Below are 26,675 nucleotides of genomic sequence, written 5' to 3'. Positions count from 1 at the left end.
TTCCCTCATGATCATCAGCATTATTTCACCATCTTCACCACCACCACCACCACCACCACCATCTTACCATTCTCATTATCATGATCCTCACCACAGTGATCGTCCTCCTATCACGATCACCATCAAGATCATCACCATCATCACCACCCTCATAATCATCCCCATCGTCAACACCGCCTTGCATGGCACCTGGGCTATTCACATATCAAGATCAATCTTGTAATTCTATTTCTCTAGAATTTCCCAAAAACACCATCCACACCTTGTTTTTAATTAGGCACTTTGGTTTTTTTTGTTTTGTTTTGATCGGGAATGTCTTACGCCCCTCAAATCCTGGAGAGGGTCACACGTCTCCCCTCAGAGGCCTTTCTTCTTCCTCTGGGGTAGTGGTGGTTGGTGCAGGCATGCTGGTGGTCCAGGCCATCTCTACCACTCTCTTCATGGCCTCACCCAGCTGCCCCAGACCCCGGGCAGCCTCTACCAGCTGGGTCAGCCCCAGCAGCAGGGCTTGGCGCTCCTGCCGGTCCTGTTCCACGACCTGGGTCAGTCTCTGCAGCTGACCACCCACATCCCTCACGGCAGCCACCAGTTCCACCAGGGCAGGTGGCTCACAAGCCATGACCCTTACAGGTGGTGTTGGGGCCACACATGGACCATGGGGGCCTGGGCTCTGACCAGGGGTTGGCCCTAGGGTGAGGGGGTCAAGGGGAGGATGATCCAAGGGGTGGGCTATCAGGGAGAGGTGGGGGTCAGGAGACATAGTGAGGTCAGAGGCTGAGTGTGGGGTATGGGTGGGTGGAAGGGTTAGGTTGGGGCTCTGGCTTCTGGGTGGCTTGAAGTCCTCAGTGGACAGTGGGTCCATGCTTGTGGCTGTGGAGGACCTGGAGGGGCTGGACTCCAAGGCTGGAGAGGGCTCTAAGGTGGGCATCTGGGATGTGGAGGTGTGAGGGGCAGGTGCTGTGAAGGTCAACTGGGGGTGCAGACTGGGCTTGACTGTTGGTGCTAGAGTGGGAGAGGAGAGTTCTGTCCCCAAGGAGGTTGGAAGGGACTTAGTAGTGATGATAGGGGTTGAGGAAGAGTCAGGAGTTGTGGTGGGGTGAGGGGTCGTGGTGGGGTCAGGAGTCGTGGTGGGGTGAGGGGTCGTGGTGGGGTCAGGAGTCGTGATGGGGTGAGGGGTTGTGGTGGGGTGAGGGGTTGTGGTGGGGTGAGGGGTTGTGGTGGGGTAAGGAGTTGTGGGGTGAGGGATCATGGTGGGCTGCATGGTGGTGAAGGGTTGAGGGGCTGTGGTGGGGTCAGGAATCATGGTGGAGTGAGTGGTGGTGGTGGGATGAGGGGTTGTGGTGGGGTGAGGGGTTGTGGGGTGAGGGGTTGTGGTGGGCTGCATGGTGGTGAAGGGTTGAGGGGTTGTGGTAGGGTCAGGAATCATGGTGGAGTGAGTGATGGTAGTGGGTTGAGGGGTCGTGGTGGGGTGAGTGGTGGTAGGGAACTGAGGGGTCACAGTAGGGTTAGGGGTTGTGGTGTGGTCAGGGGTCATGGTGGGATCAGGGATAGCAGAGGGGTGAGGGCTTGGGGAGGGGGCTGGGGATCTGGAATATTCCGAGACTGTACTGGAGTATGGAGTTGTGTCCAAGTCTGGGGTTGTGTCAGATTCTGGGATCTGCTCTGAGGTAGGGGAAAGGCTGGTCACCTCCGACGCTGTAGAAGGGTCAGAGGTCAGCTCTTTGGGCAAGGTGGGTAAGGGCGTGGGCGAGGGCTCCGGGGTCAACGCTGGAACCACACTGGAGTCAGGGGTGGACAAAGCAAAGTCAGGGCTTGTCAGGATGAGGTCGGGGTTCGTCCGGGAGGTCGGGTCTGGGGTGGGTGGTGAAGTGTCCGGAGGGTCAGAGGTCGCCTCGGGCGTCAAGGCTGAGTGGGGCGTGAGCTCTGGACTGCAGTCAGAGGTCAGCGCTGGGCCTGGGGGTCCTGGAGAGGCGGAGGGACCTGGGGACGGGGTTGCGGGCGCTGTCCTGGTCGCAGCGGGCCGCGGTGGCCGGCGCTCGGGCCAGGGTTTCCTCGGGGAACCTGGAGGAGGAGGAAAGACAGACGGACGGTCTGAGGTCAGCCGGCTCCGCCCACTATGCGTCCCGCCCCGCCCCTCGAGGAGTCGACCAATGGAGAGGCGCAGAGCCTCGAGACGTCATGGGTCACCGGCAGACTTCACCCGGCCCTAGGGCCCCTCCTCCCTGCCTCCTCCGATGTCTCCAGGCGCCACCTGGTGTCCTCCGCTGCGGAGGGGCACGCGGGTCGAGGGAGTGGGTGCAGGAGGGTGAGGTGAGGGAGGGATGCGGGGGATGCTGGGGCGCGGGAGCTGGGGGAGTGCTCAGAAGCGTGCAGCATACGAGAGGATTCCGAGACAGCGGGGGACTGGGCGATGTGGGGAGCCGGGGAAGGCAGGGAGACCAAAGAGGCTCCGAAGGGTAATTTTAGTAATCAAAATACCTTTATGGAATTTTAAATTTTATTTTTATTTTTATTTTTATTTTTTTGAGACGGAGTCTTGCTCTGTCGCCCAGACTGGAGTGCAGTGGCGCGATCTCGGCTCACGGCAAGCTCCGCCTCCCAGGTTCACGCCATTCTCCTGCCTCAGCCTCCCGAGGAGCTGGGACTACAGGCACCCGCCACCATGCCCGGCTAATTTTTTGTATATTTAGTAGAGACGGGGTTTCCGTGTTAGCCAGGATGGTCTCGATTTCCTGACCTCGTGATCCGCCCACCTCAGCCTCCCAAAGTGCTGTGATTACAGGCGTGAGCCACTGCGCCCGGCCTAATCATGCTTAACTTTACTAAATACTGCTGGACCGTCTTTATCAAACAGCTCTGTCCAGTGGGGTTGCCTGTCTCCCCACATCCTCACTCACACTTGATAATACCCACCTTTCTCATTCTCCTCCGTACTTGCCATTGTTTTAATTTGTATTTTCTGGTTCCTGGTGAGCGTGGGCATTTCTAAACACACTCAGCCATTTGGGCTTCCCTTTCGGGGAATCACTTGTTTGTATCTTTCCCTCTTTCTCATCTAGGGCTTCCTATCATTTTCCTATTTGTCACAGTGACTTATGGCTATCTAGGCTGGGGTTTCTCAACCTCGGTACTGTTGTCATGTAGGGCTGGGTGGTTCTTTGTTATGGAGAGATGTCCTGTGCATTGTGGGATGTTTAACACCATTCCTGGCCTCTACCGATGAGGTGCCCATGGGTGACCTCTCACTTCCTGCCATGACAATCCAAAATATCTTCAGATATTGTCAAATGCCCCTTGGGGGCAAAATCGACCCTAGTGGGTGACCAGTGGTCTAGATAATAACCCCTTGGCTCTGTTTTGTTATGTTTTGTTTTGTTTATGACAAGGTCTCGCTCTGGCACCCAGGCTGGAATGCAGTGGCATAACCACAGCCTGGAGCACCCAGGCTCAAGGGATCCTCCTGCCTCAGCCTCCCAAGCAGCTGGGACCACAGGTGCGTACCACCACACCCAGCTAATGTTCATATCTTGGGGGCTTCACCGTGTTGCCTAGGCTGGTCTCAAACTCCTGAGCTTAAGCAATCCTCCCAACTCGGTCTCCCAAAGTGCTGTGATTACAGGCGTGAGCCACCATGCTCAGCCGATAACCCCTTATTTAAGGATATATTTCTGCTGAGTCTTTCTGGGGTAAGGGTTCCACCAGGGAGTCTGGAATCTGTCTCTTTACCCCACGACACATACCGCCCCAGTCCCCTGACCCCAGCCACGTGCCTCACCTGTGTCTCCATGGACCCTCGGAGTTGGAGGACTGCCTGGGCTCCTGGTGGTGCCAGCCCCAAGAGTGGGTCCTAGTTTGCCTGCGGTGGGGGTCCCCTCAGCCAGGCCCCTTCCTGATGGTGTGTCCCACATCCAGGGAAGCTTGTAACCATCTTTGCCACCTAGAGAGATATGGGGAAGAGGATTGAGTCTTCAACTCCCCTGTGAGTTTGACTCCCCATCTCTCTCCTCCTGGGCCCAGCCCCAGTTCAGGCATCGTCCTGTCTCAACTGCACCACCACTGCAGCCCTCCCTGACCTTGTGGAGACCTTCTCCATTCAGCTGGGATGCTTCTGGTTACCAAGAACAGAAACTGTCACTAAACTAGCACATAAAATAAGGGCATTTGGGCCGGACGCAGTGGCTCAAGCCTGTAATCCCAGCAATTTGGGAGGCTGAGGCCGGCGGATCACTTGAGGTCAGGAGTTCAAGACCAGCCTGGCCAACAGGGAGAAACCCCGTCTCTACTAAATATACAAAAAATTAGCTGGGCGTGGTAGCACACGCCTGTAATCCCAGCTACTCGGGAGGCTGAGGCAGGAGAATCGCTTGAACTCGGGAGGCGGAGGTTGCAGTGAGCCAAGATTGTGCCATTGCACTCCAGCCTGGGCAACAGAGCGAGACACCATCTCAAAAAAAAAAAAAAAGGAATTTGTTATTTTAATTCCCTGAGGCTCCTGCCCCAGGGGAAAAAAAATCATAATATCTTTATTAATTAACTGCCTGAAACATCTCTATAATACTATTTTTCCTATTTTTTTTTTTGGCCGAATGCACTTAATCTCTACACAATAGCAATTTTATATAACATATAAATGTATTTTACATATATACATATATGTATGCCATTTTATTTAGGGAGAATAGAAAGATAATTCAGTCCCAGCTTGGTTGATAAAAAGCTTATATGAACAATAGCTTTCTTTTCTTTTCTTTTTTTTTTTTGAGACAGAGTCTCACTCTGCCACCCAGGACGGAGTACAGTGGCGCAGTATCGGCTCACTGCAACCTCTGCCTCCCGGGGTCAAGTGATTCACCTTCCTCAGCCTCCCAAAGTGAGCTACAGGTGTGAGCCACCGTGCCCAGCCTCAATGACAGGTTTCTTGAGATATAATTCATATATCATGCAATTCATCAACCTAAAATGTGCAATTGGGTGGTTCTTCTTAGCATAGTCATAAGATTGTGTGGTCATTGCCACAATCAAAATTAAGAATATTTTCATCACCCGAACAAAACACTCCATACTCATTGCCCTGGTTGTTCTTATCTGAATCATCAAACCAACTTCCTCTGAGACCTTGGCCTCCCACACTGACCCTGGAGGCCTCTTAAAAACAGGCAGACAGGCCGGGCGCGGTGGCTCAAGCCTGTAATCCCAGCACTTTGGGAGGCCGAGACGGGCGGATCACGAGGTCAGGAGATCGAGACCATCCTGGCTAATATGGTGAAACCCCGTCTCTACTAAAAATACAAAAAACTAGCCGGGCGAGGTGGTGGGCGCCTGTAGTCCCAGCTACTCGGGAGGCTGAGGCAGGAGAATGGCGTAAACCCGGGAGGCGGAGCTTGCAGTGAGCTGAGATCCGGCCACTGCACTCCAGCCTGGGCGACAAAGCGAGACTCCGTCTCAAAAAAAAAAAAAAACAAACAAACAAAACAGGCAGACACCCGCCCCTTTCCACCCTAAACCCTTCCAGGAGTCCCCACGGCCCACAGCATGAACCCCACAGACACCATCTTCCTTCATAACCAGCCCCTGCCAGCTTCTCCGGCATCGTCTCGTCCCACACAATGCTCTGCTCATGCTGGACCCTGACTTTGAGTGAGGAGGGCAGGTTTGCAGTGTTTAGGGGGACATGCCAGCTTCCCCAAGCAATTCCACAAGGAGGTGCTGAGAAATCCCTGCCCATGAGGCTCGGGATGTGGGTACAGGGAGTTCACGGCAGCCATATTTGTGACAGCAAAACACGTGGAACAACCACAACGCCCAGGCTTTTCGCACCTCCCAGCCTCTGCTCATGCTGCCGCCTCCCCCCCACCGCCCCCCGGAATTCCCTTCCTCTTCATTTCCTACCCAACTGAGCCCGTTAGGATGTTTTCTCATTCCAAACGCAAAACCAGGCTGAAGGGCAGTGTCCAAGACCTTGGGCAAGTTCACCGATGTCATCTTGAGCTCTGTGGCTAGCGATCCCAATCACAGAAATCCCTTGCTCTGCTACCCGCTAACACACTGCACGCTGATCGAACAAGGGTCACGTTTCACCCTGATGCCAGGCACAGCAGACATCTCAGTCATGCCTTTGTATTATTAACCATTCTTAATCAAATACCTTTCCATTTCTATTAGACACCTTAACAGGGTAGCTATAAAATCCTACCAGATAACCACACCCATTAGGAAACCTGAAAAACCATTAGTGGTAATGGCCGGGCATTGTGGCTCACGCCTGTAATCCCAGCACTTTGAGATGCTGAGGCAGGCAGATCACCTGAGGTCGGGAGTTAAAGACCAGCCTGGCCAACATGGCGAAACCCTGTCTCTACAAAAAATACAGAAATTTGCTGGGCATGGTGTCGGGCACCTGTAATCCCAGCTGCTCAGGAGGCTGAGGTGGGAGAATCACCTGAACCCAGGAAGCAGAGGTTGCACTGAGCTGAGCTCACACCACTGCACTCCAGCCTGGACCACAGAGTGAGACTCCTTCTCAAAAACAAACAAGGAAACAAACATAAAAGCAAACCAAGAAAAAACAAAAACACCACCATTAGTGGTACTATTAATTTAAAAAAAATGTCGGGCGCTGTGACTCACGCCTGTAATCCCAGCACTTTGGGAGGCTGAGGCGGGCAGATCACAAGGTCAGGAGATCGAGACCACGGTGAAACCCCATCTCTACTAAAACTACAGAAAATTAGCCGGGCGTGGTGGCGGACGCCTGTAGTCCCAGCTACTCAGGAGGCTGAGGCCGGAGAATGGCGTGAACCCGGGGGGCGGAGCTTGCAGTGAGCCGAGATCGTGCCCCTGCACTCCAGCCTGGGGGACAGAGTGAGACTCCGTCTCAAAAAAAAAAAAAACAACGAAAACAAAAAAGAAAAATTAGTCCAGGGGAAAAAACCCATTAGCAGTAAATCACTAAAGATGTATTTTCAGCTGGGCACGGTGGCTCACATCTGTAATCCCAGCCTTTTAGGAGGCTGAGGCGGGCGGATCACGAGGTCAGGAGTTTGAGAATAGCCTGACCAACATGGTGAAACCCCGTCTCTACTAAACATACACTAGCCAGGCATGGTGGAACGTGCCTGTAATCCCAGCTACTCAGGAGGCTGAGGCAGGAAAATCACCTGAACCTGGGAGGTGGAGGTTGCAGTGAGCCAAGATCACGCCACTGCACTCCAGCCTGGGAAACAAGAACAAAATTCCATCAAAAAAAAAAAAAAAAAAAGATGTATTTTCAAGATGCTGGGTTTTAGGAAGACTCCATTAAGAACACAAATCAGATATACCTAATGTGAATGACGAGTTAATGGGTGCAGCACACTAATATAGCACATGTATACATATGTAACAAACCTGCACGTTGTGCACATGTACCCTAGAACTTAAAGTATAATAATTTAAAAAAAAAAAAAAAAAGGAACACAAATCAAGCTGGGCACGGTGACTCACACCTGTAATCCCAGCATTTTGGGAAGCTGAAGCAGGTGGATCACTTGAGCCCAGGAGTTCAGAACCAGCCTGGCCAACATGTTGGCCAATTAAAATCAGAGAATCTTTCAAGCCACAGTGAGAGAGAAAAATACGAAGGCAGAGGAAAGGTCAGAGAGATGCAGTGTTGCTGGCTTTGATGATGGGGGATGAAGCCACAAGCCAAGGAGTGCAGGTGGCCTCTAGAAGCTGGAAAATGCACAGGAACAGATTCTCCCCTAGAGTCTTCCAAAGAGAACCATCCTGCTGACACCTTAACTGTGACTCGCTTAAGAGACTCGCTTAGCCCACTAAGCGAGTCTGACTTCTGACCTACAAAACTGCAAGATAGTAAGTCTGTGTTGTTTTAAACCGCTAAATTTGTGGGGATGTGTTATGGCAGCAATGGAAATAGATACAGATCTTTCACAGAGCTTCAAGTCTAGCAGAGATGGATAACACCGATGCAAATTTCTGGCAATGCAAATTTCTCCCACCTTTTGCTCCTGTGAGAATTCATTTCTCCTTATGGTCTGCTGATGAAATAATACCATCTCCCCTGTGAGGTTTCCTTGATTTCCCTACTACAATCATCGCTCCTTCCCGGGAATCCTGCAGCTGTTGTTCGTTTTCAGCAAATAACCCTAACAAGCAATATTCTGCGGTTTTAAACGATTTCACACACATTCTGCTCATTGAATTGGGGCCTGAGGTCACCCAACTAGTTCTAATCCAGGTTGGAACCATGATTGGAACCCAGTAGGAGAGTCGGACTCCAGACTCGTGCTTCTGTTTTAGCATACACGGTTCCCAATCCAAGGAGCAAAACGTGTGAAATCACTTAAAACAGATTATAATCATGGCTCTTAAGTTAAACTTCTCTGAGCCTCACTTTTTTCTCCATCTGAAACACAGGTGTAGCAACAGTTCCTACCGCCTGCAGTTGGAGTCATGCATGCCCAGCACAGACCAAGTGAGCTGTTCTTCCCCCTTTCCAACAACCCTGGAGCACCCTTTCTTTTCCCCAGGGAAAGAAATGGGTGGCCGGGCGCGGTGGCTCACACCTGTGACCTCAGCACTTTGGGAGGCCGAGGCGGGTGGATCACGAGGTCAGGGGTTTGAGACCAGCCTGGCCAACATGGTGAAATACTGTCTCTACTAAAAATACAAAAATTTGCCGGGCATGGTGGCAGACGCCTGTAGTCCCAGCTACTTGGGAGGCTGCGGCAGGAGAATCGCTTGAACCCAGGAGGTGGAGGTTGCAGTGAGCTGAGATCGCACCACTACACTCCAGCCTGGGTGACAGAGCTAGACTCCATCTCAATCAATCAATCAATCAGTAAATAAAATAAAATAAAATATACAATATAAATAAGAAACGGGGGCCGGGCGCGGTGGCTCACGCCTGTAATCCCAGCACTTTGGGAGGCTGAGGCGGGCGAATCACAAGGTCAGAAGATCGAGACCATCCTGGCTAACATGGTGAAACCCCGTTTCTACTAAAAACACAAAAAAATTAGCAGGGTGTGGTGGCGGGCGCCTGTAGTCCCAGCTCCTCGGGAGGCTGAGGCAGGAGAATGGCGTGAACCCGGGAGGCGGAGCTTGCGGTGAGCTGAGATCGGGCCACTGCACTCCAGCCTGGGCGACAGAGCGAGACTCTGTCTCAAAAAAAAAAAAAAAAAAAAGAAAAAAGAAAAAAGAAACGGGGACTCAAAGAGACGAAGTCACTTTTTCAAGGTTACATTGCTCCTGAAGCTAAGAATCCCTGCCTGCCGTGTCTCCCACCCCACCGTGCACACACCTCCAAACCTTCTTATTGATAAGGTTGCATACATGGCTGTCTTTTCATTTCCCCGGCGCAGTTTGTAATTCTGCATTTCTTTCTTTGTTTCTTTCTTTTTGAGACGGAGTCTCGCTCTGTCGCCCAGGCTGGAGTGCAGTGGCGCGATCTCGGCTCACTGCAAGCTCCGCCTCCCGGGTTCACGCCATTCTCCGGCCTCAGCCTCCCAAGTAGCTGGGACTACAGGCGCCCGCCACCACGCCCGGCTAATTTTCTGTAGTTTTAGTAGAGACGGGTTTCACCGTGTTAGCCAGGATGGTCTCGATCCTCTGACCTCGTCATCCGCCCGCCTCGGCCTCCCAAAGTGCTGGGATTACAGGTGTGAGCCACTGCGCCCGGCCAATTCTGCATTTATTTCTGCTCACGGGCTGGCTGCCTCCCTCCCCTATGGGAGGAGGGGTACCGAGGCCGGACCCGCTGGCTCCGCAGCTACCGCGCCCGGCACGTGCCCGCCTCCACCACCAGGGGGCGCTATGGGCCTGGGAGGCGCTGCAACCCTGGCAGTCCTTGAACGAGAAGCATCACCTCTCGGAGCTCCCGCTTCCGGCTCTGGAAACGGAATGATAGCTCTAGCTCACAACTGGAGCCCACTAACCCCCAAGTCACGGCGCCTCCAGGGCCTGCTTCCTCCCTCCCTTTCCCCACCGCAAGGCCCGCTTCTTAGGGCCTGGTTGCCCTTCGCTCAGCTATTATTACCGCTGGCCGATGTGCCAGCTGGCCAATCAGGAGGCGCAGCGCGCCTGTGACGTCACGAGGTGCGAGGCAGATAAACGCCTGCCTCTCCCAGCCCTCCATTCCCGGACCCTCCGCGCGTGCGCATGCGTGCTGAGCGCCAGAAAAAAAAAGGCGGGAAAGCACGCGTGCGGCGAGACTCTCCTACCGCAGCGGGAGGCTTGGGCCCCTCAGGAGGGCACAGGTACGGGGCGCGGGCGACAGAGGCAGAAGCCCGGGCAGTCCCTGATGGCGTGCAGGACGGGAGAGTGGAATGGAGGGAGAAGACGGAGAAACAGCGACCGCGGCGGGCACAGAGGGAGGGCAGAAACGCTGCCCCTTAGGTGGGGAGTGAAACCTCCCATGAGGGAAAGGCGAGGGCGGCGCGGACGGTGAGAAACGGACAGAGGAGCCCGCGGGAGACAGAAACGGAGAGAAGGGGGCCGACGGTGAGAGAAACGACGGGGAGAGAGAAGAGCACGCGGGAGACTGGGGGGAAAGCACGGGAGATGGAGACTGAGAAAACAACGGTAAGAGACAAAGGAAAAGATACCACAGCCCTGGGCCTGGGGAGGAAACGCAGTGAGAAATGGAGATGATGAGAGTGTGAGGCGATCATGGAAAAACTGACCGTGAAAAATGGAGTGAGAAGCAGGTGGCGAAGCGGAGAACTGAAAGTGAAAGACAAGAAGACAGAGGATAGAGAAACAGGTTGGGCCCTGCTCCCGCCTGCAATTCCAGCACTTTGGGAGGCCGCAGCGAGCCGATGACTTGAGCCCAGGAGTTTGCGACCAGTCTGGGCAACACAGTGAGAACCCATCTCTACAAAATATTTAAAAATCAGGCTGGGAGCGGTGGCTCACGCCTGTAATCCCAGCACTTTGGGAGGCTGAGGGGGGCAGATCACGAGGTCAGGAGTTTGAGACCAGTCTGGCCAACATGGTGAAACCCATCTCTACTAAAAATACAAAAAATTAGCTGGGCATGGTGGCAAGTGCCTGTAATCCCAGCTACTCAGGAGGCTGAGGCAGGAGAATCGCTTGAACCCGGGAGGCGGAGGTTGCAGTCACCTGAGACCACGCCACTGCACTCCAGCCTGAGCAACAGAGCAAGACTCCATCTCAAAAAAAAAAAAAAATTAGCCAGGCATGGTGGTGTGCATCTGTAATCCCAGCTATTCAGGACACGGAGGTGGGAGGATGACCTGAGCCTGGGAGTTCAAGGCTGCAGTGAGCTAAGATCACACCATTGCACTTCAGCCTAGGCAACAGAGCAAGACCCTGTCTCAAAAAAAGAGAAATTTACCATGAAAAATGGAGGGAGAAACAGAGGTGGTAAAGGTGAGATCTGAAAGAAAAGAGAAAGGCTGATGGGGAAAGACATAAATTGACCAGGAAAAACTAGGCGAGAAACAGAAATGATGAGAGTGTGAGACTGATAATGAAAGAAAAAGACAGAAGGACAAGGCAGAAAAAAAGAGAAACTGACCACGAAAACTGGAGTGAGAAATAGGTAATGAGGGTGAGAAATTGAAAAAGAAAGACATAGGGAAAAAGAAATGACGGGAATATGAAACTGACAACGAAAGAAAAAAATGAGAAAGATGGTGATAGAGCAAGAGAAATGACCATGGGAAAAAAAAATACGGCATAAAGATGAGCGTGAGAAATTGAAAATGAAAGGAAAAAAGAAACTGGCATAGAGAAGAAAAGATAGAGAAATTGACCATGGAAAATGGAGTGAGGCCAGGCATGGTGGTTCACGCCTATAAGCCCAGCACTTTGGAAGAGCGAGACAGGAGGATTGTCTGAGCTCAGGAGTTTGAGACCAGCCTGGGCAACATGGTGAGCCTGTCTCTACGAAAAATAAAAATGAGCCGGGTGTGGTGGCGCGCATCTGTAGTCCCAAATTCTCAGGAGGCTGAGGCAGGAGGATCGCTTGGGCCCGGGCAGTCAAGACTGCAGTGAGCCGAGATCACACCACTGCACTCCATCCTGGGCAACACAGAGATAGAGATGACGAGGGTGAGAAATGGATAATGAAAGAAAAGAGACCAATAGCAAGTGAGAAACAGGAGCAGAGATGGATTCAGAGGGACCCGGAGAGATGGGGATACAAGGAAGACAGGCAAAGAAAAATGCAGAACAATGTGGTGGCAGCAATGTGGGGGCCAAAGCAGGGCAAGGTCCCAAATGTGGTCCCAGGTGTGGAAGGAGTTGCAACAGCAAGACAGAGGCCACAGAGCAGAGGGGGACGGAGCTGTGTCCCTGGAGGCTGATTCTGCAGGCCGGAGGGAGGGGATGGCCAGGGTAGGGAGAGAAGCAGCACTCCAAGAGTCCCCACCTCTGTCTGAGCCATACCAGACCCGGACCAGAGCATGAGCTTCAAGAATGGGTAAGGTTTCGCTTGCTTTGGGGGAGCTGGGGTAGGGACGATTATGTGATGACAGAGTGGCCCTTGGTTGTGGGTTTGACTGAGGGGCCCAGGCTCTCGTATTGTGTGGTTTACAGGAGGGCCATGGACTCAGGATTGCTGAGCTTAGCCTGATCTCTTAGATGGTGTCCTCGGCTCTCGAGAAGTGTCACCATTGAGCCCCAGGAGATAATGCGTTTAGAGTCTCAGGAGCTGAGGAAAACCTTTCTGGGGTGCCCTGAGACCTCAGCGAGCTCACTGAGAAGGGTCTTTCTGGAAACCCTGCAGGGAAGCAAATGGAGGTTTATGGAGGCCCCCCATGGCCACCCCAATCATGCCCCTCACCTGTGTCTGGCAGGCGCCTTGTTGCTGGAGAGGAGATCCCCGTGCGCCTGGTGGTGCCCCAGGGGAGAGTGTGTCCGGGTACCCGTGCCGTGGTGGTCCCCTTGGCCAGGTCCTCTGTTGAGGTGGGGTCCCAGGTCCAGGGGGGATAATCATCATAGTCTGTGTAGCCTTTGGAGAAATTGGGGCAATGGTTGACCCCATCCTCTTTCTCAGAGGTCCTTGTTGCTGCTCCTCCCTCCCCTTTTGGAATCTTCTGGAGCAACTCTGGGATCTCCCCACCCCAACCCCTCAAGCCCAGTTCTTTAGAGTCTACCATGGTGCGGTCACCTGGCCCCACCTTGACTCCATTCTCCTGACCACCCCCCGTAACCCCCTCCACCGCCGCCATGCCCTGGTACCAGTGCAGGTGAGCCCCACATCTTCCTCGTGGTCACAGTTGTGCTTCCCCCATGCCCCCGAGGGGCAGTCGCTCAGTGAGGCCTCGCTTCCCTTGCAGCCCATGTCATCCAGCCAGATGGGCCCAGTCCCAGGGCCGTAATGGGTTTTGCCTACTCGGGGCCGGACCTTTCCACAGCCCAGTTCCCAGCAGGCCACAGTGGCGTCCCGCAGGTCCCAGTTGTCATCACACACTGTTCCCCAGCGTCCGGCATGCCACACTTCCAGCCGGCCGGCACAGCGGTTGGGCCCATCGGCCAGACGAACCCGGAACAGGCCTGCGTGGAAGGCCCTGAGGTTAGGAGGGAGAGTCAGCCTCTCCCATTCTCTCCCCACACCCCTCATGGCCACTCACCTGATTCCCCGGTGGTGCTAGCACTGGGAGAGGGGGCCGGGTCTTTGGGTGACTCTGGAGACCCTTCTGGTATCTCAGCAGATGGCTCCAGGGAGGCCTGAGGGATTCTCTTGATAGTGGCCTCAGAGGTCATTTCTTGGGGGCCTTGAGTGGTCAGCATTGCCGTGGTCTTAGTGGTCCGTTCTCGGGGTGCCTGAGGGGTCAGCGTGGCAGTGGTGTGAGAGGTCCATCTCCGGGGAGCCTCCGTGGTCGGCCTTCTGGTAAACTCAGCAGTGGGTCTTCGGGAAGCCTCAGTGGTCAGGGCTGTAGTGGTCTGTGAGGTTAGGTCTGGGGGGCTTTGGGCCCTGGAGTGCTTTGTGGTTGGCGTCAGTGGAGGTTGAGTGGTTGGTCTCTTTGCATATTTTGTCACCCACTTCTTAGTACTCTTAGGCATTTTCCCTGGGGCCTTCGTGGTTGTTTTCTCCAGAACACTGGCAGTCACACTTGCAGAGGGCTTGGTGGCCAGCTCTCCCGGGAGCCAGGCATCCCGATCTCTCCCCAGTCCAGGAATCCAGCTCCAGCTGAAGGGGTCTGAGATGGAGTCCAGGCCTGGGGGCCCTGGAAGGTGTGTGGGGCAGGAAGAGAAGACAGAAACACCATGATGATAAGATCATCTACCCAGACCCCTCCTCTCCAGTTACTTACCCAGTTCCCATTCATTCATCATTCATTCATTTATTGTCACAAATCAAGCACCTCCTATGAGCCACACACTATGTTAGACCCTTGGGGAGCCTGCGGTAAGCCAAACCTGACACCGCCCCCTGCCTTCTTGGCATGTACAATCTGGACATGACTGACTCCCTCACCCCTTCACACCTGACCCCCCTCCATCTCCTCAGCTTCTGCTCTGAGTCAGGGCCTCATTTCCTGGACCTTCTGATGGGTTTCCCTACCTCCTGTCAGTTCTTACCAGCAGAGGGGTACCCAGGTCCGACAGGCCACTCCTGAACTCAGAATCCTTCTGTGGTGCCCCCATGGCCCTCAGGAAGAGGGAGACAGAGGGAAGAGCCATAGCTTCCAGCAGAGGTGATACCTCCATCCTTTGAGGCACCACTCTCCATCTTCCATCCTTCTGATTAGCACACGTGTGCAGTAAAGGATTAACCTTGCCCAAAGAAAGGTTTAGCCCTTTCCCCGGCTCCTGGGAGATGGCTTCGAAGCCTTTGGAACACCTTGCCTGATAAGAGATTGTTTCCCTGGGGGACTTGGGCCATGCTGGATCACCTGTGCTAACGGTGTGATTTATGATCAGCCACATGTACGTGGCCGAGCCCCCATGAACACTCTGGACGCCACGGCTCGGGGGAACTTCCCTAGTTGGCGGTTCCTCATGTGTGTTGTCCCACTTTGTTGCTGGGATAATGAAGTGCTGTCTGCACAGCTCCACTGGGACAGGACAGTTGGAAGCTCACACCTGCTCTCTCCTGAGCCCTGCCTCAGGCGCCTCTTCCCTTGGCTGATTTTAATCTGTATCCTTTCACTGTGATAAACGATAACCCTGAGTGTAACAGATTCTTTGGTTCTATGAGATCTTCTAGCAAATTATTGACTCTGAGAGTGGTCTTGGTGACCCCAAACTATAACGAGTCACACAGGTTTGCAATGATTTGTTAGAGTAGTTCTTTCTCCCCATGAGCTGTGAGCTATTCAAAGACCAAGACCATGTTCATTCCATTCATGAGCCCAGCATGAGGACCCTGCGCCTAGCTCAGCCTCTGCCATGTAATAGCAGGCATTGCCTGAGTTTATGTTAACTGGCTCTCGCTTTGGCTTCTCTCCATCTCCCAGTGCCCTGCCTGCTTCCTTTCATCTTAGGAAAGCTAAAGCTTCCTTCTTAGTGGGAGATTTCCTTGATTCCTGGAAGGAAGAGGAAGCAGCAGCTTCTCTGAGTGGGAATCCCAGGTCTACCAGTCAGTTGTTGCTGTGTGATCTTGAGCAAGTTACCTAACCTCTCTGTGCCTCAGCTTATTTATCAGTAAAATGGGCATAACACATACCACCCTAGACTTATTATGTGATTTCAATGTGGTCATATGTGCAAAAACACCCAGCACAGGGCTGGGGCTTAGGAAGCGCTCAATGTTAGTGCCCATGTTAGTTACTGTTCCCCCTCCAGGAAGCCCTCCTGGAGTCAACAGATAGCTAGGGCCTCCTTACCAGTGCAGGTGACCCCAACATCCTCATTGTGGGCACAGTTGTGCTTTCCCCAGGGAGCAGCAGGGCAGTCGGACAGCGAAGCCTCAGTCCCCACACAGGCCACATCATCTAGCCAGATGGGACCCGCACCCCAGCCAAAGCGGCCAGCAGCAGGGTCTGGCTGCCGAGGTCCACCACAGCCCAGCTCCCGGCAGACCACGGCTGAGTCCCGCATGTCCCAGCTATCGTCACACACGGTCCCCCAGCGCTGGTCATGCCACACCTCCAGTCGACCTGAGCACTTGCTGGGCCCAGCCACCAGGCGCAGCTGGGGGGACCCTGGGGTAGAAGAGACCCAAAGAATTAAGAGTCAGGGAAGCCACCCAGCCTCCTGACTCTTCATCTACCTTTCCCTCCCTCCATCTTCCTTTCCATGCATCCATCCGTTCATCCATCTAGGCCTCCCCTCCATTCAACCATCCTTTCCTCCAGGCAGCAAATATTTAATGAAGCCTTTTTTGTGCCATTTTCTGCATTAGGCACGAGGGATAATGAGCCAGGCAGAGTTTGGAGGATCTTCAAAAAGCTACACATCGAATTACCATATAATCTAGAAAGTCTATAGTAGGGATATACCCAAAATAAACTGAAAACAGGTATTCAGACAGACACTGGTATGTGAATGTTCATAGCAGCACCATTCACAGTAGCCAAATAGTAGTGGTTGTACAACATTTTGAATGTATAAATACCACTTGAGTTGTATACTTAAACTGGTTAACTTTATATTACATGAATTTCACCTCAATTAAAATAAAAGTCTTTTTCCCTGCAATTGTTCACCACCCTTAATTTTCTCTCATTATTATTGGTTTAATAAGGGTTTTTTTTCCTTCTTTTTTAGATTTTATTTTCCTAACCACTAGACCACCAGGGATAATAAGGTGTTTTGTTGTTGTTTATGAGTCAGGCACAGCCTCTGCTTTGAAAAACTCTCGGTCTTTAGAGAAGGTAGTATGCACACACTTCATTGCAACTCAGCGAGCTAAAGGGAGTAGTGGAAGTACCAAAAAGGCAAGGCAGACACACAACGAGGAGAAGGTGAGAAAAATTCTGCCTGGGGAAGCTGGAGAAGCCTTCTCAGAGGAAGTCCTTTAAAAGACAGGAAGCAGCAGGCCAGGCACGGTGGCTCACGCCTGTAATTCCAGCAACTGTGGGAGGCTGAGGCAGGCAGATCACCTGAGATCAGGAGCTCGAGACCAGCCTGGCCAACGTGGAGAAACTCTGTCTCTACTAAAAATACAAAAATTAGCCAGGCATGGGCCAGGCGCGGTGGCTCACGCCTGTAATCCCAGCTACTCAGGAGGCTGAGGCAGGAGAATCACTTGAACCTGGGAGGCAGAGGTTGCAGTGAGCAACCACTACACTCCAGCCTTGGTGACAGAGTGAGACCCTGTTGTTTTTTTTTTTTAAAAAAAAAAAAAAAAAAAAGGCTGGTAAAAATGGTAAATTTTATGTCATGTATGTTTTATCACAATTTTTTTAAAAGAATGTGAGCCCTGGAACAAGCGTTTTTGCTTGAATCCTGGCTCTCCCATTCCTCAGCTGCGCTGCCTCATCTGTAACATGAAGACCTGTCAATGCCCACACCGCAGTGGCTGCGAGCGTCACCTGGACTGAGACATGGAGAGAACTGGGAACAGCATCAGTGACCAGGAGCCAGCGCATGCTCGATCAGTGTTAGCTGACATTATTATTCAGGAAAAGGGGAAAGAGGCCTCTGGGAATGGTGACCATGGTGAAAACAAGTTGCTGCTTTTGTTCGGCCTTTTCCCATCTTGAGGAGACAGCTGTGTTAGCCACGCCTTCTTATTTTCTGTATTTCTGATGCTTTGACATCTTGGAGCATTCCTGATCCTGAGGGACTGCCCCTCCCAGGGTTAGCTAATTCCTAGAGATGGTAAACGGCTTGAGCATGCCTTCTGTGTGCAAACCACCCTCTCCACGGGGCTCTCACACCCTGGGCCACTCTGTACCTGTCCTCACTGCCGCAGGGCCAGGTACCAGCCGACTGAGGACAACGCTTCTGAGCCACCCCCACCCCCCACCGAAATTCTTCAAAACAGCCAATTCTAAGCCTGCTTGCCCTGTCTCACCTATTCCTTCCTGCAAAAAACACAAGAAAGACCCCTGAACCTGGCCGGGCATGGTGGCTCACGCCTCTAATCCCAGCACTTCGGGAGGCCAAGACAGGAGGATCACTTGAGGCCAGGAATTTGAGACCAACCTGGACAATAGTGAGGACCTGTCTCTACAGAAAAAAAAAACTTAGCTGGGCACGGTGGCATGCAGCTGTAGTCTTAGTAACCCAGGAGGCGGAGGTGGGAGGATCACTTGAGCCCAGGCGTTTGAGGCTGCAGGGAGCTGTGACTATACCACCGCACTCCAGCCTGGGCAACCAAGTGAGACCCTGTCTCTAAATAAATATATAGATAAAGATTCCTGCCATGCCTCCCTCTCACTCCCTCTACCTCCTGCCTGGCCCTGGTGCTTCCCTGTGTGACCCCGTGTGGCACGCCGTTCTCTCGAGAACCGTGAGTCACAATCTTTTTAGTGGCTGTCATCTCCTGATCTCCTGGCCTCACCGCACCTGGGTAATAATAACACCTATATTTTAAAACAACAGTCCTTTCAATACTCATGACAGAGGCCAGGCGCGGTGGCTCACACCTCCAATCCCAGCACTTTGGGAGGCCGAGGTGGGCAGACGGTTTGAGCTCAGGAGTTCGAGACCAGCCTGGGCAACATGGCAAAACCCCATCTCTGCAAAAAATACAAAAAATTAGTAGTCCCAGCTACTCAGGAAGCTGAGGTGGGAGGATCACTTGAGCTTGCAGGTTGAGGCTTCAGTGAGCCATGATCACACCACTGCACTCCAGCCTGAGTGACAGAATGAAATCCTATCTCAAAAAAAGAAAAGAAAACAAAACAAAACAAAAACTGGTGGAAAGGAGGCAGGCAGAACCATTGATCATATTTGCTAAAGAACTAGAGACTCTGGAAAGTAAAGGTAATGTTTGAGCAGGGCTGTTCCTTCAAGCTGGCCCGAGTACCCCATGATGGATCCTACAGCCACACCGTGCAGCTTGGGAATAGAGCAGACCCAGTCCACCATCCTTTCTCTTATCCAGGACTGGTTACAGAATTTTGGGGGCTCAGTCAATGATGAAAGTCAGGACCCCTTGTTCAAAAATTATCACACGCTTCCAGACATGACAGCAGAGCATTGAACCCAGCTCAATGTCCTGGGTGAGGCCCCTGTGCTCCTCTTCTCCACCTTTCTCTTTGCAAGAGGCCCCCCATAAGACAGTCTCAGAGCTGAGAGAAGGAAACAGAAGGAAGGACCTTGTTTTCTTGGGGAGCATGGAGGGACTCACCGGCTTCCGGTCCGGGCTCCCAAAGGACAGTAGGGGAGGCTGGAGGAGTTGAAACGCCTGCCGTCCCCGGAGCCTGGCTCATCATGGTGGACGGGGGCCTGGAGGCAGCCTCCCTGGGCGTGGAGTTGTTGCTGTCCGTGGGGGCCGTGGGAGGGACATAGCCCAGGGGCATGCCTGTGGAGCAGGGGATAAGTGATTGCCACCCACACACACCATCCGGGAGCTGGAGCCGGCATCCCCACCTCCCACATCATCCTTCCTCAGTCCTCTCAGCTGCACGCGGGGATCTCTTCCTGCCGAACCTCCTCCCTAGACACAGCCCACGCTTTCCACGTCCCTGACCTGGGGAGAGGGGGTGTGAATGGGGGGCAAGAGAGCAGAGAGAGCAGAGGGCATGGTAGCTTAGGGGTGACAGAGAAGCGGCAGGTGACTTTATGCAGAGTAGAAGGCTGGCGTCCGCCAGGGGCCAGGAGGCAGGGCCAGCCAGGGCTGCCACAGGGCTGGGGTTCATCCTCAGCGATGTTTCCATTTGGGGCTGGATTGTTCTTGGCTGCGGGGGCGTCCTGTGCACTGCGGGATGTTGAGCAACACCCCTGGCCTCCAACCCCTGGATGCCAGGAGCACCCCCACCCCCAGCTGTGACCATCAAAAATGTTTCCAACACTGTCCAATGTCCCCTTGGGGGCAAAGCCACCCCCAGCTGAGAACCACTGACGAAGGGTGAGGATTCAGAGGGGAATAAGATGGGGGAGTGGAAAGTCCAGACAAAGGGCAGGAAGGGCGTGTAGGGACCCCCCCCATCTTGCCCCTCTGCTCCAAGCACCACCACGCCCACCTCCCAGTCCTCCACCACAGCCCCCTCACCGTCACACACGGCCCCGGCGTCCTCGCGGTGGTGACAGTCATGCTGGCCCCAGGGCCGAGCTGGGCAGAATCGTAAGGCCGTCTCGTTTCCCCGACACCGAAGGTCGTCCAGGACGATGGGTCCAGACCCCTCCCCAAAGAAGGCACCCCCAGGGGCGGCCAGCGCCCCCCCGCAGCCCAGCTCCCGGCAGGCCACAGCGGCATCTCGCAGGTCCCAGGCGTCATCACACACGGACCCCCAGCGCCCCCCGTGCCAGACCTCCAGGCGGCCAGCGCACCCGTGGGGGCCATCGGCCAGGCGCAGCCGAGGTGCTGGGCCTGGATAGTGGGAGAGGGAACACAGGGCCAGGAAACAAGGGACTAAGTTATGCTCGGGCAGGCTGCAACCCCAAGATGACTCTGGGAAGCAAATATTCCATCTTCACTATCCAAATGAGGAAAAGGATCCAAGACAGGAAGTCATTGGCCCAGAGTCCAGCTCGGGCGCATCCCCCATGTCCCTTGCCTCGGGGTGGTGGGGGTTGGGGATGCTGGGAGCTCTGGCTCTGGTCCCCTGGATCCACCCCCCATTCTTGGCCCCCAGATCCTAGAGAGCGGGATTTCCAAGTCTCAGCACCACTGGCACTGGGTATCCTCCTTTATCATGGGGCCTGTCCTGTGCCGCATCCTCTACCCACCGCATGCCAGTAGCAACCCCTCCCCTAACTGACAACCAAAAACGTCTCCAGACATTGCCTCATGTCCTTTGGGGAGGAAGGGGATGAGAAAGCCCTCACTCGCTTGCCAGTTGAGAGCCACTAGTCTAGATACTAACCTCTTGCTGGCCTTGGGGTGCATAGGGTACACTTCATTTTTTTATTTTTGAGGGGAGGGGATCTGGGTCACCCAGGCTGGAGTGCAATGGTGCAATCTTGGCTCACTGCAGCCTCGACCTCCTGGACCCAAGTGATCCTTCCCACCTCAGCCTCTCCCAAGTAGCTGGGACTACAGGCATGCGCCACCATGCCCTGCCATATATATAGAGAGAGAGAGAGGCCGGGCGCGGTGGCTCAAGCCTGTAATCCCAGCACTTTGGGAGGCCGAGACGGGCGGATCACGAGGTCAGGAGATCGAGACCATCCTGGCTAACATGGTGAAACCCCGTCTCTACTAAAAAATACAAGAAAACTAGCCGGGCGAGGTGGCGGGCGCCTGTAGTCCCAGCTATTCCGGAGGCTGAGGCAGGAGAATGGCGTGAACCTGGGAGGCGGAGCTTGCAGTGAGCTGAGATCCGGCCACTGTACTCCAGCCTGGGCGACAGAGCGAGACTCCGTCTCAAAAAAAAAAAAAAAAAAAAAAAATATATATATATATATATATATATATATATATATATATACACACACACACACACACACATATATACACACACACACATATATATGGCGCATATATATATATATATGGGAAAGAGTTTCACTATGTTGCCCAGACTGGTCTTGAACTCCTGGCCTCAAGAAATCCTCCTAAAGCACGTGGGTTACAGGTGTGAACCTGTAACCATGCCTGGCTCTTAGGGTACATTTCTGTTGAGGTAAGAGTTGAGTCATCATTGGAGGATTCTGGAGTCCCTCTCTCTGTCCCCCAACGTGGGGGGTGTGGAATCGCCCCCAGTCACTGTTCTAGAGAAGAGCACAGAACTAAGGAGGGTTCTTTTTTTTTTTTTTTTTTTTTTTTTTGAGACGGAGTCTTGCTCTGTCACCCAGGCTGGAGTGCAGTGGCCGGATCTCAGCTCACTGCAAGCTCCGCCTCCCGGGTTTACGCCGTTCTCCTGCCTCAGCCTCCCGAGTAGCTGGGACTACAGGCGCCCGCCACCTCGCCCGGCTAGTTTTTTTGTATTTTTTAGTAGAGACGGGGTTTCACCGTGTTAGCCGGGATCGTCTCTCGATCTCCTGGCCTCGTGATCCGCCCGTCTCGGCCTCCCAAAGTGCTGGGATTACAGGCTTGAGCCACCGCGCCCGGCCAGAACTAAGGAGGGTTCTAACACACCTGTCTGCTTTTCCTCATCTGCAGACAGGGAAGGGGAGCGTCTCCCTCCCGGGGTTGCCATGAGAATTAAATCAAATGCTGGCAAAGCTCCCAGCTTCACCGGGCGCCTTAGTTCATTCGTTTCCTCGCTTGGCACCTTCACCCTCGCCTCTCTGGAGCCTTAACTTCCCTCCAATGAACTCTGCCCTGAAGGTCCCACTTCTGCCCCCACAGCTTGTACACTAGGCACACGAAGGCACCACCCCCGCCCCGCACAAGCCTTCTCTGCCCCTCACTCCCACTCTGACCTCCGTGTCCTGGTCTCCATCCCCACCACGTCCCTACGGCCGAGTGTGTGGTGGGAGAGGCGTGGGGGCGTGGGCCTATACAGACCCAGAAGGGTCAGCGGCTGGGGCTGGGGCTTGCTAGGCACATGGGTCTTGGGCCATTTACATCACCACTCTGAGCCTCGGCCCCACATCTGTGAAGAGAGGGATGAGAATCCACCCCGTTGGGGCTGCCAGAGGCTCAGAGCGGCCCCAGGTAACGTGCACAGCGCACGGCCCAGCACACAGCAGGGACTTGAGTCAGCCTCCTTCTCTCTTCTCTTCCCCCTGGACACCCACTGACGTCAGCGTTTCCCACCCCTCCTGGGCAGGCACCCAGCTTTGCCTGTACTTCCCCCCTCCCAGCGCTGATGAAACGCCAGGTGGGTGCCCTCCGCCTGCCGGCCTCCTACAGTCAATGGACCGCAAAGTGCAGCAGGGCGGGGACTGGCCTTTCTCCTGTGGTTTCCAGGCCCTGCCATGGTGCTGTGTAAAGATTTGTGGAAGGAAAGAAAGGAAAGAGAAAGGGAAACAGGGAAGAAGGGAGGAGATGAGGGAGGGAGCCCCTGAGCTCTCACCTAACACCCCGCCGACAGCCATTTCTGGGTTCTAGCCCAGGTCCAAGGGGGATGGGAGAGGGGAGGGACCCCTGGGAGACAGCTAGACCCTGTGCTGAGGGGGCGTGTATGAGGGGAGGTAGAGGCTCACCCGTGGGGGTCCCCACCCTGCCTCAGTCTCCCTCCCTCCTTCCCACCAGCTCGCTTGAGGACGGGGGAGGAGCAGAGGTTGGCCACAGAGACAAGGGCTCTCCGAGAGGGACCCTGCCGTGGCCAGCCCCGTGGCAGAGGGCAGGCAGGGCTTCCTGCACTCCAGGACTTGGCTCAAGCCTGAGGCAGGCATTCCTAGCTCCATCGCTCCTTCAGGAAAACTGAGGCTTAAACAAACTGTCACTGGCCTAGGGCCCGGGACAGGGCTGAGCGCTAGCCCAAGCCTCAAGCCTTCTCCTCCCGTTCCTGGCAAGGAGAACAGCAGGAGCTGCAGGAGGAGGGGCTGGAGAGCGTGGCCAGTGGGCGCTGGACAGGCAGAGAGCAGGCGGGCAGGAGGCAGAGCTGGGAGCAGGCCCTCTGCAGCTTCCTGGAGGGGGAAGAGGGAGCCGGGGTCTGCGGAAGGTGGGAGGGGGCCAGGCCCCAGCCCCGACGTACCGGTGCAGACCAGCCCGGCATCCTCGCTGTGGTCACAGTTGCTCCGGCCCCAGGGGCTTCGGGGGCAGTCTCGGAGGGCCTGTTCTCCTCCTCCACAGCCCACGTCGTCCATCCACACGGGCCCTGCACCAGGCCCGAATCTGGCACCCCCGGGGGCCGCCAGCGCCCCCCCACAGCCCAGTTCCCGGCAGGCCACAGCGGCGTCACGCAGGTCCCAGCCATCATCACACACGGTGCCCCAGCGCCCGCCGTGCCAGACCTCCAGGCGGCCAGCGCACCTGTGGGGACCAGACACCAGGCGCAGCCGCTCTGTGGGGTGAGCAGGGAGGGGAGGGTGTGGCCAGTGAGAAATGATTCAAACACCCCTTCCTCGATTTCCACCCCGGGGAAACAGGCCTCAGGGAGCGGTGGCCTGAGATCTGCCCGCCAGCAGCCCGTTAAGAGGTGAGTCCACAACCTGAGTGGGCCAGGACACCTGGGCCTCCTGACAGGGCAGGAAGAAAAGGGGACACCAGGCCTGACCGTCTAAATCTCCGGGGCAGGGACACGGTGAACACTGGGATCCTTCCAGGGCCCCGGCTAAGGAGAGGGCACCCACGGGTCCTGCTTATCTGGGCCCTGGGCCTCACAGCATCCAGGCTGGGGGTCGGGGGAGCCTGCAGGGAGCTTACCTTGGCGGGGGGCTCCAGTTGTCAGCAGAGGGGCCCGGGTGGACTTGGCCTGCTTGGGCCGGGGGCTCTTCTTTCGGGAGGCATTCTGGGGGTTCCCAGCGAGGCGGGGGCCTGGGAGGGGAGACAGCCAGGGGTCAGGAGCTGAGCCCCTCATCCTTCCTCCCATCTGGGGGCCAGGCCTCTGTCTCTGAGGGTCTGAAGTGATGGAGGATTCCCTGGGCTATGAAGGAGACGGGGTGGGGCGGAGAGGCGGGCAGTGTGTCCCCTGGGGGTTCTTAGTGCAGAGGTCCCTCTCCCCTTGGCGGGAGCAGGAGTGTGCACTGCGTGGGGGTGGGCAGGGCAGTCCCCTGGGCTCACCGTGTGTCACCGGGGGCTCCTCCGTGCTGGGGCTCAGCTCCACCGACAGCCCTGGCCAGGGAGCCCCATCCAGGGGAGACGTTGAATCGTCCCTAGAGTTAGCCACACGCTGACCTGCGGCGGGGGAGGCGGGGACATAAGCTATGAGGAGAGTAGGGGAATCCAGGTCACTTGGGTCCCTGGAAGAGGAAGTGAGACTCCTGGCTTTGGAGGGGATGGGAGGATGAGTGTCTCTGGACTGCTGCACACTCAGACTTTCTGGGGCTAAGGACTTGGGATTCCTGGGACATCTCCAAAGGAAATCCCCGTGAAGGAGCAGCCAGGGTGTCCTCACCTGCACAGACGACGCCCGCGTCCTCCTCGTGGGAGCAGATGTGGGCCTTCCAGCCCCGGTGGTGGCAGAGGCCCAGCTGCCCTTCGTTGCCCCGGCAAGCCAGCTCGCTGAGCCACACGGGCCCTGCCCCCTCCCCGAAGAAGGCGCCTCCGGGGGCGGCCAGCGCCCCTCCGCAGCCCAGCTGCCGGCAGGCCACAGCGGCGTCACGCAGGTCCCAGCCATCATCACACACGGTGCCCCAGCGCCCGCCGTGCCAGACCTCCAGGCGGCCAGCGCACCCATGGGGGCCATCGGCCAGGCGCAGGCGCTCTGAGGGTTGGAGGAATGACTGTGACTGGGGAGGGGCATCCTTGGGGTCCCAGGGCCAGGGTGACTGGGGGCAGGGGGCCATCCTGCGGGTACTGTCGGTAGGCCAGTGGCCCTGCTCACTGGCCCCTGGGTCCAGACTCCTGGGTGCTCAGAGAGATGCGGCCAGACACCTGGGGGATCCCAGCACAGAGCAGGGGCCAAGGTCACAGTGGAATTCGGGTGGGCCAGGGACCCAGTGGGGTTGAGGCCAGGCCTGGACGGGCAGAAGGGGGAGTCCTGGCGCTGGGTGGAGGGGGGGAGATGGGAGGAGTCTGGGCACTTACCAACAGCCTGGATCCCCACCAGTGCCGCTGGAAGGGAGGGCAGAGGGTGGGGCAGAGTGAGGGGCAGGGCGGGAGTGGCCCTTTCTCCAGCGCAGACCCCTCATCTTGAATACCCCAACACACACACACACACACACGTGCACACACACACGCACACACACACGCACACACACACGCACACACAGAGTCCTCACACACGTGCGCACACGCACACATGCACGCACGCGCACACACGCGTGCGCGCACACACACAGTCCTCACATACGCACGTGCACACACACGCGCACGCACACACACGCGCGCGCACACACAGTCCTCACACACGCGCGTGCACACACACGCATACGCACACACACGCATACGCGCACACACACGCACACACGCGTGCACACACGCGCGCATGCACACACACGCACACACGCACACAGAGTCCTCACACACGCGCGTGCGCACACAGGCACACACGCACACACACAGAGTCCTCATACCTCTGAACCAGAAACCCCGCTGCTGGGAGGCAGGACTCTGGACAGAGGGGCGGGCTGAGGCACAGGTCTCTGAGGCGGGTGGGGCTGCCGATGCCGGGTCCCTGAAGTCAGGGCTGGGGACCCCGGCTTTGGTACTCTCACATGGGCTTGGCTAAAGGTCAGGTGTCCGGGACATCCCCTGCAGGGTCAGGGCTGGGGGGCGGGGAGGGGGCAGGTCCCTTGGGCTTCTGGGCTCGCAGAAGGCTGAGCAGATCAGGCGGGGATCCTTAGAAGGGATGTCAGGGTGTGCAGGAGCACCAGGGACCAGTCCCGGAAGTTTGAATCTCTAAACTGGATAAGCTAAGGGGTCAGAGGTGGGGGCCTAGGCCCCCTGAGTCCCCAAGGAGAATGGATCACTCACCAAGGAGGCAGGCCAAGACCCTCATGGTTGCAGCCAGGGCAGGGGATGGGGTGAAAGGGGAAGGAGAGCGGGAGAGAAGAGGAGGAGGCAGCTGGGGAGAGAGGGAGGGAGGGAAGCGCCTGCCGGAGGCGCCCAGGCCCGAGGAGAAGCAGGCAGGGCTGGACACTTTGCCAGGAGAAAG

The 26,675-nt window shown here is 55.5% G+C and overlaps 1 protein-coding gene across 2 annotated transcripts; it reads right to left on the bottom strand.

Moving 5' to 3' along the window:
* Positions 1 to 266: 266 nt before the first annotated feature.
* On the bottom strand, positions 267 to 26,675 carry SSC5D (scavenger receptor cysteine rich family member with 5 domains). Of its 2 annotated transcripts, XM_077981858.1 has the most exons (15): positions 26,495 to 26,638; positions 26,095 to 26,286; positions 25,607 to 25,633; positions 24,975 to 25,283; positions 24,641 to 24,754; positions 24,284 to 24,394; positions 23,613 to 23,921; positions 20,078 to 20,395; positions 19,214 to 19,387; positions 15,798 to 16,115; positions 13,599 to 14,195; positions 13,207 to 13,521; positions 12,809 to 12,976; positions 3,776 to 3,937; positions 267 to 2,061 (listed from the first exon to the last, which is right to left on the bottom strand). In XM_077981858.1, exons 7-15 carry the CDS (start codon positions 23,722 to 23,724, stop codon positions 344 to 346), a joined length of 3,882 nt encoding a protein of 1,293 aa, XP_077837984.1. In that variant the 5' UTR covers positions 23,725 to 23,921; positions 24,284 to 24,394; positions 24,641 to 24,754; positions 24,975 to 25,283; positions 25,607 to 25,633; positions 26,095 to 26,286; positions 26,495 to 26,638; the 3' UTR covers positions 267 to 343. The 2 variants fall into 2 exon arrangements, with proteins under 2 accessions (XP_077837984.1, XP_001090042.5); XM_001090042.5 differs by lacking the exon at positions 26,095 to 26,286 and having other exon boundaries at positions 26,495 to 26,675.

Source organism: Macaca mulatta, chromosome 19, assembly GCF_049350105.2.
Source record: "Macaca mulatta isolate MMU2019108-1 chromosome 19, T2T-MMU8v2.0, whole genome shotgun sequence".
NCBI lineage: Eukaryota > Metazoa > Chordata > Mammalia > Primates > Cercopithecidae > Macaca > Macaca mulatta.
The sequence above is the reverse complement of the archived record's forward strand: the minus strand, read 5'-3'. Positions and strand labels throughout refer to the sequence as shown.

Coding starts and splice junctions, on each gene's coding strand:
- SSC5D (XM_001090042.5), bottom strand. CDS start 26,519: ATGAGGGTCTTGGCCTGCCTCCTTG. Junction 25,284..25,606: donor GGTGGGGATCCAGGCTGTTG/GTAAGTGCCCAG, acceptor TCCAACCCTCAG/AGCGCCTGCGCCTGGCCGAT. Junction 23,922..24,283: donor AACTGGAGCCCCCCGCCAAG/GTAAGCTCCCTG, acceptor CTCACCCCACAG/AGCGGCTGCGCCTGGTGTCT.